Here is a 13,612-nt window from a genome sequence, read left to right as displayed (position 1 = left end):
CTCATGGATGTGAGGGGAAACTGAGAACATTGGAAGAGGGAAGTGGGCAATGGTGAAGAGATTAGTGCTGGAACACTTTATGCTTGAAATGCAGGCATGACTACCTTCAAAATTCAAGGGAAAGAAAAAAGAAAGAAAAAGAAAAAAGAAAGAAAAAGAAGAAAGAAAGAAAGAAAGAAAGAAAGAAAGAAAGAAAGAGAGAGAGAAAGAAAGAAAGAGAAAGAAAGAGAGAGAGAGAAAGAAAGAAAGAGAGAAAGCGAAAGAAAGAAAGAAAGAAAAGAAAGAGAAAAAGAAAAAAAAGAAAAAGAAAGAAAAAGAAAAAAAGAAAGAAAAGAGAGAGAAAGAAAGAAAGAGGAAGTAAGAAAGGAAGAAAAAGAAAGAAGGAAGAAAAAAAGAAAAAGAAAGAAAGAAAGGAAGAAAACGATAAAGAAAAAAGCTAAAGAAAGAAAAGAAAAAAGAAGAGATAAGAAAAAATGTTAGATCTGCATTTTGGTCACCCTTTTTTTCTCCTTATAATTAGTTCTGAGGTCTTATTCTAAAAATACATCATTGTCCTAGAGATAGCACGGGGTGTGGGGCATTAGCTTCATATGAAGAGTTGACCCAGGTTTGATCCCCTGCATCCTATAAGGTCCCCAATCTTGGAAGGATAAACTTCTGAGTACAGAGCCAGGAGTAACCCCTGAGTACCACAAACTGTGGCTCCAAACCAGCTAACCAACCAACCAAATATATAAATAAATAAGTAAAAATACAGAAACATAATTTTCTTCTTGGGTAAGACTTCATATAAAATTTTTGCTGAGGGCCGAGCGACAGCATGGAGGTAAGGCGTATGTTTGCCTTGCATGCAGAAGGATGGTGGCTTGAATCCTGGCATCCCATCTGCCCCACCCCCCCACCCCCCCAAGAGCGATTTCTGAGTGTAGAGCCAGGAATAACCCCTGAGGGCTGCTGGGTGTAACCCAAAAACCAAAAAAAAAAATTTTTTTTTTTTTTTTGCTGAAACTGTACAATTCTTTTTTTTTTAATTTGTTTTTTGTTTTCTTTTTTGAAACTGTACAATTCTAATGTAGAAAGGACCTTGTTCATTCAGGGATAAACATTGCTTTTGGTGCAGGCAAAAGTATGTATGTGTGTGTGTCTGTGTGTGGGTTGTTGACATGGATTAGTGGAAGTATACACTTAACAAATAAGGAACTTTGTATTATTTTATTGGCCTTTTTACCACACTTGACGATGTTCAGGGATTATTCCTTGATATGTACTCAGAAATCACTCATGACAGTGTTTCAGGGAACCATAGGGAATGCCAAGAATTGACCCCAGGCTGGCCATATAAAAGGTAAACACCCTACTATCTGTCTAACCCTGGAAGTTTGGCACTTATTCAAATGGAAAGCAACTCACTTTGGGATTCATGTCCACTTATTTATTTCAAGTGATTTAACAGGTTTCATTTTTACTGATGTAACTGTCATAAATTAAATTTTTGTATCTTTCCCAGATTCCTTTGTTGAAACCATATCCCTCACGATGATGACATTGGGAAGCAGGAAAATGTTTGTCAATGGTTTAAACCCTTAGAGATGATATTAACGTCCTTTGATTCTAACTGCTCATTTCTGAAATTGGAAAATTTCTATTTTGTAGAATCAAAGATTTACTCCAGATCAGAAGTTCTTAACTGAACTACTTTAACATTCTAGAATGCTAAGAGAATTCCATTAAATGATCTGTAAATATTATCCAATAATATATGTAAAGATCCATTTTCATTGTGACAATCCAGAGCTTTTACATTTCTTAGAGATGTGTGACTCCCCTCAAATTAAGGGGAGTACTTTTAAGGCAATTTCCTCATCATTTATTAGAATGTGTCTCTTTTCATTCCCTGCATTTCTCTTCATTTGTAAGTTTGTTGAGATGGAAGAAGGTTTATAAACCATCAGTGAGAAAAAAGTCCCTTATACCTTGTTTCAGGATACTTAGGATTAAATCCAAGTTGAGGAGGAATTATTCACTAATATATATATATATGACCTATAGTTTACTATAGGACCTATAGTTATGGCTGGGAGATAATAAATATCAATGAACAAGAATTCTCTCAAGGAGATCCTCCTTTGAGGGGTTTTGGGTTGACAAGTCTGAATTCACTCAGATGATTAGGTTCTCAGAGTGATCTGAGTCCAAGATAATTATAACCACCCAAAGTTTGGTCTTGATATTTAAATGGAAAAATGGCTATAGAAAAAATTTTGGTGACATAAGAAATTGAAAGGTAGAGAGGCAAGAATATGTATATATAATAAATTATCCTATATTGAATATATAAAATTAATATGTTTATAAATTATATACTTATATATTCTATATATAGAGAGCATATGTATGCTCACATAAACTAGCAGTTTAAATGTCACAGCACTGATTCTTGTCTTGGCTAATTGGCTAGATTACATTTCCCTTTTGAATTCGAAAAGTGAAATAAGATCACGGCCACTGTTCAAACCAGTAGAATGATTTTAGGCCGACTTCTCATTTATAAAGGTTAAAATGTTCTTTAATGTTCTTTTGTGCCTAAAAGTCTATGTTTATACCCCTACACTTTCCATTTTTCTTGCTGAATTGATCGTTTTTAATCTTAATGCATTTTTCTTTCAATAAAGTTGACTGCCTAATTGTAGCTAAGAAAGCTACCTCAGTTTTCCTGAATGTTTGGGTTAAGGATTCTAAACCTATCTTTCTCTTTACTTTTTAACTATACTTTATTTTTTAAAAATATCTTTATTTAAGCACCATGACTGCAACTGTTTGTAGTTGGGTTTCAGTTATAAAAATAACTATACTTTGTAATCTTAACCACATCAATCTTCTTCCTCATAGTATTATTCAGTTGTGTTTATTGGGACTATACTTGGAGTGACTTCTATTATGTCTGTTTCTATGTAAGGCTTCTTTAATCATTACTTTTCTTCTTTTCATATCTTGTAGTTTGCCAAGTTCCCCTATTAATTTTGAAGTAATCTGATTCGACTTTTCTAGGGGATATTCATTTCTCCCCTCTTTGATCTCTTCCCTTGATCATTTATCACCATCTAGTGGATTCATCTTATTCTCCTTACTTTATGCCCATCCACCAGGAGAAATGTTAACTGCTGAAATTTCATCAGCATGGACAACTATGCAACATACTCCACATTCTAAAATACACACATGAGCATGGATGGTCCCACAGCCTATTTCCTTCTGCTGAGTGCATTTGCTCTTTCTCAATCTTCCACTTTGTGACATAGGGATGTAGTACAACTAGGCATCTAATCACTGAAGAGGGCTTGCTGTGCCAGCGACCTCCTCATGCTCTCCTCTTTTGAGGGGGCCAACTATGCCAGGGTCCAGAATTTTCCAATGATTCCATCTGATAGCTAATTAATGGCCTTCTGTGGTCTCCATGGCAATACCACGCTTTGCTGCCAGGCCTTATCCAAATGGGCATTCTGTTCACTCTTTTGCCTAAGCATCAGCATATTAATCAGGCACTACAGGTCCTTGGTTGCTGCATAAGTTGGTAAGACACTAATTGAATTAAAATATCACTCGAAGGTTTCAGGTTTCTCTTCCTCCTGCTGGATGGAATCCATGTTAGCTCAAAGGGCCTCCTCCAAGTAAGAAACATTTGGAAATCCTTACAACTTTGTATTCATTTATAAAAAAGAATTACTTTTCTTTCACCATTGAATAAATATTTTGATGTCTGTTTTTTTTTCTCCTTGAACATTGCTCTATATGCTGAACTCTTTAGTTATTAGATTGGTTTGCATATTCTAGAATATGATAATATGAAATAATAGATTTAGTACTTTCAATGTGGACAAGCTTCCCTTTTTTTTGGGGGGGGGGCATACCCGGCAGCGTTCAGAGTTTATTCTTAGCTCTGTGAGGCTCAAGAGACCATATGGGATGCCAGGAAATGACCTAGGGTCTGACCCAGGTTGGCTGCATGCAAGGTAAATGTCCTATGGCTGTGCTATCGCTTCAGCACCCCAAGGAAAGCTTCTTTAGCAGCAACACAGGTGAGGTTTGAGAAAACAGGTTGAACGTCTTAACTGACTTAGAAAAATATTTGGGCATCACAGTTTATATGAAGATTGCACAGGCATCTACATAGAGTGTGGTGCTAACACAAGGATTTATTATATAATGAATCTTTGAAAGTGTTTGAGAATTAGAGATGCAAGGGAAAAAGAAGCAATTGAGAAAGGGAACCTCTTAGGTTCATTTTCTAGGCTATGATTATCCATACGTATTTCAACTTCTCTTAAGAGCCATAAGTCTTACTACCCTTGGTGGGCTTACCACTTACTTATGTACTTAGGGTAGTAATATGACTCAGAGGTAGAACACACGCCTTACTCACCTCAGATGTGACCCCATGTTCACAATAAATTGTTAAATAAGATAATAAATGTTTTTTAAATTGTTATTTGAAAATCACCCACAAATTGACAATGCAAATTTTTTTTCGGTGATCCTTTTACTCCTTGTTCAAGTCCTATTTGTCTTTGAACACTCAGAATGAATTTGCTGTTTAGACATTACACACCCTACAAATGGATTTCTTTAAATCCTTCAGGGTTTCTTTGTGTGCCTAAACTATAATAACAGGCATCACATGCACACGATGAGATGCCATTATTGTCTAATTTTGAATTGGTTTAATATGTTTTTTTTTTTTCCTTTTCATTAGCTTGTGAGTGGTAGAAATACAGGGACCATTTCTTTATAAACCTTTATTTTTCTGACTAGACCCATTCATCTAGAAGTTGGTGCAGAGAATGTTGGACAATTTACTGTCCTTCTGCAAAATTCTTGATGCTGACATGTAATTTCTAGCATAAAGAATTTCTAACTTAAATGAACACAGCAATTCATTCAACACTGAACTCCAAAAATTATGTGTGAGTCATTGTGCCACATGTTAAAATCTATATCCAAATGTTTTCTGATTCATGAAAAACTAGAAATCAAGATGGACTTTATCATTATGGAAATAATTTCCCCACCACATTTAGATTTAATTGGTGTCTTATCCCTGTCATGGTCCTTTCAGCAGACAAGTAATATTTCTCACAAGGTCAAGAGGAAGTTTGAAATAGGCAGAATTCTAGACCAGAAGAGTGTTATTTTCTCTTTTGGCCATAATATCTGTGGTCCAGTTTTCCTGCCAGTATATTAATAACTATCTGCTGACTCTGATTTACCTTCAGCAAGCACTACCTTAGGAAAAAGATAAATGCAGATATTCTGAAGACTGGGAAGAGCTATATGCCCAAATCCTCTAGAAAAGTGCATGAAAATGAGTTTTCTTTCCTGAGTCTCTCTTTTCAGTTAACCCCTAGAATCTACACAAGGCTTCCATTTTCGCAAATAACAAAGAAAATAGTTGATTGTGTGTGTGTGTGTGTGTGTGTGTGTGTGTGTGCGTGCGTGTGCACACACACGAGTTAATTAAAGAATAATTGTTTAGATATTTGGGGAATTCTCTCAGGCAGACGAATGCAATATTTAAGCCTACCATATTTCATTTTGTTTTTGTTATTGATTTTCATTCAAATGAAAATGCCACCATTGCTTTCTGGGAAAAATGGGTGAAAGGAGTTCTTTAAAAAGGAAAAAAAAAAAAGCTAAAACTGAACCCAACTTCCAGGACAAAGAACAAGAAAAAAACTTCAGTTTGGCAGTTGAAGTGGGTGGAGAATGCATACAAATGGCTAGAGGGATTTAGAAGGAGCACAGCCAATGATTTGGAAGGTGGGACCCTAGTACTTTATCAGACAGTCATTGTGTATAGCGAGGGAAATGCTTTTCGGGAAGCCATTTCCTAAACCAAATCATGGATTTTGCTGAGCTGATAGTGAAAGATCCTTATTATCTTTAATACCTTGCAATGGTATGAATGCCTCTTCCCTGCAAGTCTACCTATTATCCAGATCAAATTAACAGCAGTTGTTTTAGAATGAAAGAGGCATCTGGGTATCAAAGCTCTGTCACTGTGTGTCCCCACCATTGTGTAAAAACGAGACGGAAGAAGCACAAAGAATTAATCATAGAGGGAAGAAATCATAACCGAAGAAATATCTTCTTTATCTATGTCCATTTCCTCCCACAAGGAAAAATGGCAGTGTCAGTGGAACATTACATATATCTCTCTTTCTCTTTTAGTGTTTAATCTTAGCACCTGCACAGCAGAGATCTTTACAATTCATTGCATATGCTCTCCCCATCTCCCCCCCTCAATACAGCACCTGAGGCCTAAGAAGCAATTCCCCCCAAGCTCCTTAAGAGGCTGAGACCCTTCTTCATGACAGAGTATAGAAATAACAAACATGCCCAACAGTTGAATACAGTTGCTAGAACGTGGTCGTTCCCCACAAATGAAGATTTTTCCTTCTTTTCTTTGAATAGTAATTACATTTTACAAAGTGGCATTGGTTTTTTTTTTTTTGTGTTTGTTTCACATTGTTTTGTTCTGTTATGTTTGTACAACAAAAAAGGGAAAAGTCTATGGCAAGGGGTCCCATGTTAACAGAGTTTGGCTGTCATCTGGTCCGACTGTTTGAGGATCTCTGTGTTGTAGAGGTCCAAGGCATGATTCACCCGGATGATCTCACTGTTAGTCAGCTTCAGGCGATGTTTCAGCATACAGGAGAATAAATCCAGCTGGGGTTTCCCTGGGGCCACCGGTGGGGCCAGGCGGTTGATTCGGTCCCGAATATCCAACATGAGCAGCATGACCGATGAAGAGGAGTAGAACTGGCCACCTTGGGTGTAGGACTGGTTGACCTGCTGCACCGCGCTGCGGAGGAGGTCAGCATTGAACCTCAGGCTGTAGCCAAAGACCTGCACATCCGAGATCTTGATGTAGAACTGCCTCTTGGAGGGATCCGACAGGTCCACGGGGCCTTGGCCGGTTTCGTTACGCAGCAGGGTAGGTAGCCGAGTCCGACTACGTAGGTAGATGTGGACTGTCTCGAAAAAGGTTTTCCACCGATTGCCCAGCAGGAGAGTCCAGTTGTAGCACTGGCTGTTTTGGAGACGGACCTTCTCCCAGCGTGGGTAGCCAAATTCTCCAAAGGGCATATTCCAGCCCTCGGAGTGACTGCCACTGAAGGGGTTGACGTAGACGAAGAACATTGGGTCCAGGCTGCTGTTGCGCATCTGGCAGATGCGCATGGACATGCCGATCACCATGTGGATGAAGTCCATGCGGTTCTTGTTGCTCTTGAGAGTCAGGGACATGCGTTTGCGCCACCGCGGGTCGAAGAAGGTGTCCAGGCGGATCTCGTTGCTGATGAATGTGGTGTGGACGTAGAGACGCGAGTCCATCTTCTGCAGCAGGTACTTGAGCTCCAGGTCTTGAAAGTCGAGGTCGGTCTCGAAGCTGATGAACTGCTCACTGCGCTCCGAGTCCACATTTTGGGGTTCGCAGCGACCTCGGTAGAGCTTGTAGCCCTTGTTGCAGGAGCCGCAGAGGGAGATGTTGGCCAGGCTACACATGGCACAACTGTTGTTGCCTCCTATGATGCAGGGGATGGGGCGCTGACAGAGTGTGGTGCTTCCGTGGCACACACAGCTTCGCTGGCTCTCCAGGAAGGTGCCCCAGAAGCCATTCTCGTTGCAGTAGAGGAGGGACTGGACCCTCGCGAGCCACTGCTGAATTGTCCTGGGGACAAAAGAGAGAAGGGGGAAATGTTAAAACCAACACAGGTGATTTCTGGTTATGCAGCTAATACTGCAAATGGAAGCTGCTGAAAGAAAGGACTCTGTAGTAGACAGATGGGGTCAGGGTCATTTATAAGTATGATATTGTGGGGAAGTTGGGGAGACAGGACAGCAAGTTAGGTGTTTGCCATGCACTCTCCTTAATCGGATTCGACCTCTGACACTGTATATGGTTCCCAGAACCTTACCAGGATATATTTACTAATGATTTCTTACATGAGCCTCACAATTGTACGCAGAAAATAGTTTGAAACTCAAGGTTGTGTTTTTAAGCACAGAGCCAGGAGTACGTCCCCAGCATTGCTGAGTATGGCTCCATACCAAATAAACTAAAATATGGTGATTGCTGCAAAGTCACAAATCAGTTTTATGATCATCCGTTTTTGCACTCCAATTTTCATTGCTCTTATCTATAAATTAAAGGGAGTTTTGTTCGTTGAGACCCCATGTCCTTCGGAATCCTTCTAGATCTATGATTTTGTTCATTATGCCCAAATAGGTTTGTTCAAGGAATAAAAAATGTCTAAACCAAACTATTCATGCTGCACTATAAAATACTGTGAAAAATCAGCAATAAAAAAAAAGAAGAACACATACAAAAATTCCTTAGGTTATTTATTTCTTTTAAACTGAATCTGATATTTTAGTCCACTTCAGAGACTCTCCCATGAAGGTATAAAAATTCACAAGTTCAACAAAAACAAATTATATTTTCTATTACTCTGGAGATCATGTTATGATCTTACATGGCTCTCACTGTGGCATTTCAAAACATGAAGAAAGATGCCATTTCTTCTATTTTTCCAGTATATATGGCTTTCATGTCAGTGGAATTTCCATCACAGCACGGATTTCTGGATCCCATTCCCACTACCCCTTCACGGTTAAAGAAACGATACCCATGCCTGATCCCAGATTCCAGCTACTGAACATTCCAATGAAGATAGATATCCTATCAGATAAAGAGCAACAGAAAAATAGGTAAAAAATATATAAAGCATTCAGCTCAGAGGTCCGTCATCTTTCCTCATTTCTGTGCAAGTCACCTCTTGGCCGTCTTCCATAATACCAGTAATCACTTACACATACCTAGCACTCCCAACCTTCTCCCATTCCGCTGGACAGGAAATATTTACTAATGATTTCTTACATGAGCCTCACAATTGTACCCATAAAATAGTTTGAAACTCAAGGTTGCACAGAAATTGCTTAAAACTCCGGTTCTTCTATGTTGGGAACTGAAGGAATGCATGCCGGGCATTTCCTCTACTAGTTCCCTCTTCCAAAGAAAATTGTTGAAGATTGTAGAAACCTGTGTGCATGTTTAGGTGAAAACATAGTCCCAAACTTGGTAACTATTTTATTGAAGTCTTGATAAGATTTGGCTCTTATTATCTCAGCAAAGGAACTCAGCTCCATATTTGTAGATGTGGCATTAGGTTAGTCACAGAACCAATGAGCAGATAGATAAGTCATCTGGTTCCCAGCCACAGTACATTCCATTACATGTTAAGTGGGAGTTAAGAAGGCCTTCCTCTCTGCAGGCTTTAATGTGTGGTAGTGATGTGGAGGGCGATGCTGTTGATGGGGATGGTGGTACCCCATAATCTGCCTTTTAGGAAATCAGCCTGTTTATCTGTTCCTATACTGCCAGTAGAAGATCTTACGCCTACTAGCCCATCTAGTCTTCCATATTCACTACTGACTACACATTCCAAGCTCAGTAATGAGCTTATCCTACAAAGTACAGGATAATATCCTATAAAAATAGGATAATGATGAAAGGCTGTACATCGATGCAAGTAGAATTAGGGCCCAGGAAAAACAACAACAACAACAACAAACCTCATTTTGTCCTTTTGAAACCCAGGTTCTGTATCTAAAATATGACTAATAAGGCCCCAAGAAGGTTGGCTAGATAGTTCAAATATCTAGAAGCAAGTACATGTTGAAAGCCCATGTTAGAAGGCCTATGGTTTCCCATACACCATCTGAGGTGATCTCCCAGTACCAAGTCAGGGCTTGGTAGGTGTGATCCCCAACAAAACAAAACAAACAAATGCATAAATAAAGTTTAATATTTTTTTACTGGTGAGAGAACTGAATGAGCTAATGATTTTTAAAGCACTTATCAAAGAACTTGGCAGACTAATTATTCAAAAGGTAATACTCTTATTAAATATACTTATTAAGTACTCTTATTAAAAAGGTAATATTCTTATCCCAGAGAATATAAGCTATTCCTTTGAAGATTTTGAGACACTCTCAGGGATTTCACTATCTCTCTGGAGTTGGAGGAAAAGCAATTTTTTTTCTCTATGGGATATTTGAAAGTGGATACTGTTGAACTGGCTTCTCAGAATGTGTTTCTTATTAGCTGCTGAGAGAAAATAAAAGGAGGAATAATTAGCAAACTCCTTGAAACTGCTCTGCATTTAAGTTTGTAGTACCCTCAGCCCTTGTCAATGAAACCTTCTCACAAAATTAAAATCACTATATTGAGACCTTGGGATTCCTGATTATTATCCCTTTCAGGCTCTGAGACTTGGGAAAGTCCTTCTTCCTCCCTTTAGCATCAAGTCTGGAGCCCAGCTTTGCATATAAGTTTGCTGAATGACAGGTGGAGCAATTTTACTATTCCTTCTTATTTTTCATGAAACACACATCACATATGTGCGTGGCAAACACACACACAAACACACACACTCAAGAAGAGTCTGAAGAGCTAGCTTGCAGGGCTCAAGTGCAGGCTTTTGCATGCAGGAGGACCAGCTTTGATCTTTAGCATCAGAAGGTCAGTCCCTCAAGCACTGCCAGGAGTGATCCTTGAGTAGAGAGCTTGGAGGAGTCTTTAAGCAACATAGGGTGTGGCCTAAATCCAACACACACACACACACACACACACACACACACACACACACACACACACACACACAAAACACACACACCACCTTCTCATATTGCCTCTAGACTGCAGTATCAGTTTTTGAGACGGTCCACCCACACAGCTCCAGGCCTCCCCAAGTCTCTGCGTGGTGAGATCAATCCTATTACAGCCTGGAGAACAGCAGCAAGCCCGGCCTTCAGCAAACAGAGCAGGAATGATAATGAGCTCTGCGGCTCCCACCTTCCAAACCAGAACATTGACTGAATATTGGCTATGAGTCATCTGATATTTTTTTCCGTGGGCTGCCGGAGCCCGGCCACATGTCTCCGATTGCGTGGTTCCATCTGACGAGAGCCTCGCTGCAAAAATGCCCCTTTCAAATGGCCCACACTTGCCCCTGTCACGCCCTCTCCAAGTGACAGGACAGTACCCCCCTTTAGAGCGCCTCTGTTCTCATCTGCCAGGCATTCTATGAGCCCCGTTTCTCGTGTCTCATCTTTGGGACCCTTTGTGGAGGAACGCAGCCTCCTTCTCCTGGCATCAATGCTTCATTGTGGCCCAACTCTCAGAATCGTCAGTGGGGGGGATGAAAAGATGAAAGTTCCTGGGGGAGCAAAAGGGCTAGAGGCCGATTAGGATTCCAGCCCTGTCAGGCAGGAGGGATTGGGGACAGAGGCCCTCTGAGGAGCATCAGCGAGCTGCATGGCACCTGCAACTCCTGACCTCAGAATAATCAGGAGGTTGTGGGCTGTATCAAAGAAGGCATTAATGACACAGCAAGAAGACTTAAGACCAGGCAGTGACACAGAGGGGTGGCTGGGGGCGGGGCGACAGAGCAAGGAGCCTGAGGCCTAGGGAAAAGGGAAGAGGGAAGGAAGAGGGAAGGAATGGGGAGATTTGGAAAAGGGCTTAACCCAGAAGGACTTCAGGTGGAGTCGGAAGAGGTGAGGCGGGCTTGAAAAGCCTTACCTCAAGGACAAGATGATTGGCTGTAGGGGGAGACAATTCTGTGGGATGGCACACGATGCAAGAACTTTAGAGTGGGGAGCAGAGAAGTGAAATGCAGTCCAACTTGCATTTCTCATAACTCAGACATTTGGAGAAAGAGAATGTCGCATGAGCCAGCTAAGAGAAAATTTTCTTTTTGGAGGTGTTTGTGTAGGTGTGGTTTGGTGGAAGCCAGTACAGATTCCCAAAATGAGTGAATTTTTTTTTCTTTGTCTTTTGCTATTTCATTATGAAGAGAAGCATCGAGTTCTTTCCAGTTTGTTTCTAGATTTTATTAACACAAGCTACTTCCGGCAAAGAGGACTCCACCTCCCTGATTCCTTCTCCATCACCTTCTCTATCTCTAGCTAGTCCTGTGCAGTCCTGAGCCTCAGGTATCAGCTAAGGCCATGGATGGTTTAGAACTCTTGAGCCCTGGTAATATACAGAAAACTCTCCCTGGCACCATATCTAAACCAATTGTATTGAAGATCCATCTAGTGAAGCCTAGAGAAAGGGACAATAGGTCTGAGGTCAAAAGTAGCTCCTGAAATATCAGCTAATCTGCTTCTAATACCGTGTGACCCTCGGGTGCAGCATGACAGAACAAGCAAGAAGGATGCAGCCCCCGAGAAGAGAGATTCAGTGAACTCATGGAAAAACACTGGAAATTTGAGCATGCGAAAGGCCTATTATCACATTCCTTGCTTCCTCTGGACCTGCCAGGATCCCTTTCCTCCATTCACAGATAATTGGGGCTCACGACAAGTGCACAGGGAGAGGCTGGGGACCAAGGGTAGGAGGGACTGTGAGCTATAAATACCATTTCCCAGGCTAGCTGGTGACAGCCTGCCTCAACCCTGGCAACAGAGGAGGAACCCGATTGGCTGGCTCCAGAGGGGAGGGTCTTGGGGAGGGCTGACACAGCCCCACAGCAGGCCCTCGGTGTACAGAAGTGACGACCAAGTGCTCAGATGCTTTTCTGGGTCCCTGGGGATCCCAAGCATCTTCTGATTGCAGCTAAAGCTCAATTCCAACCTATTCGCATCAGCATCCTGAAGTTGGTTGAGGCTTCAATTGTTGTGAGTGGATTGGATGGGAAGAAGTAGGCTGACACAAGGAAAGAAAGAAGGAAGAAGAGGGCAGGGAGCTGCAGCAGTTTTATTTCTAAAGTTGGAAAACCCTGCTACCTGATGGGTTGGCTCCCAATGAGACTGTACCAGAGGTCTCCCCTCAAAGCGAAAGCCCCCTCCCAAATAAATAAAACAAAATCAAATTGGGGCTGGATAGCACAGTGGTAGGGTGCCGGCTGACGCAGGATAGAACTGGTTTGATCACCAGCATTTCATATGATTCCCTGAGCCTATCAGGAGTAATTTCTGAACGCAGAGCCAGAAGTAACTTCTGAGCACCATGGAGTGTGGCCAAAAAACAAAACAAAAGAAAAGCAGAAAACCTTCAAGAAGAACCTGGAGATGGTTGGTTGGCTCATTTCTCAGTTTTGTCTCCTGATTGAAATTATTTGAAGCTTATTAACCTTTATTTTTTTTTTACATTTAATTGAGATTCTGTGGTTGACAACATTATTAGTAACGGTTTCTCTTAACATGATTCCAACACCATACCCATCACCAGTGTACCATTTCTCTGTTTTAGACTTGAGTAAGACTTAGCTGCCTATCTATAATCTATATGTTATAACCTAGAATCTATAATCTGCAGGATGTTTTCTACATGAAAGCTGGTATCATTTTGTCTTTTGATTCACTGGCTTAGATATGGTGCCTGGATGATTTTCCTTGTGTAGACAAGACCATGGGCTGTCAGAGAGAGACATAACTTCACCCTGGCCACACAGCATGGATATAGCTAACCATCACAGTTTGGGATCTAAACCCAGTGGTCCTTTATCTGAGACACGGAGAAGCTTGACCCAAGTCCTCTGAGACAACC

At 40.9% G+C, this 13,612-nt stretch overlaps 1 protein-coding gene across 2 annotated transcripts in view; it reads right to left on the bottom strand.

Moving 5' to 3' along the window:
- Positions 1 to 6,123: 6,123 nt before the first annotated feature.
- BRINP1 (BMP/retinoic acid inducible neural specific 1) overlaps positions 6,124 to 13,612 on the bottom strand; it is a 230,000-nt gene continuing 222,511 nt past the window's right edge. For both annotated transcript variants that reach the window (XM_049773819.1, XM_049773820.1), the window contains exon 8: positions 6,124 to 7,726. In XM_049773819.1, the coding sequence (XP_049629776.1) occupies positions 6,586 to 7,726 (1,141 nt within the window). In that variant the 3' untranslated portion in view covers positions 6,124 to 6,585. The remainder of the gene's footprint in view (positions 7,727 to 13,612) is intronic.

This window comes from Suncus etruscus, chromosome 5, assembly GCF_024139225.1.
Source record: "Suncus etruscus isolate mSunEtr1 chromosome 5, mSunEtr1.pri.cur, whole genome shotgun sequence".
Classification (NCBI taxonomy): domain Eukaryota; kingdom Metazoa; phylum Chordata; class Mammalia; order Eulipotyphla; family Soricidae; genus Suncus; species Suncus etruscus.
Note: the sequence above shows the minus strand (reverse complement) of the source record. Positions and strands in the feature narration are given on the sequence as shown.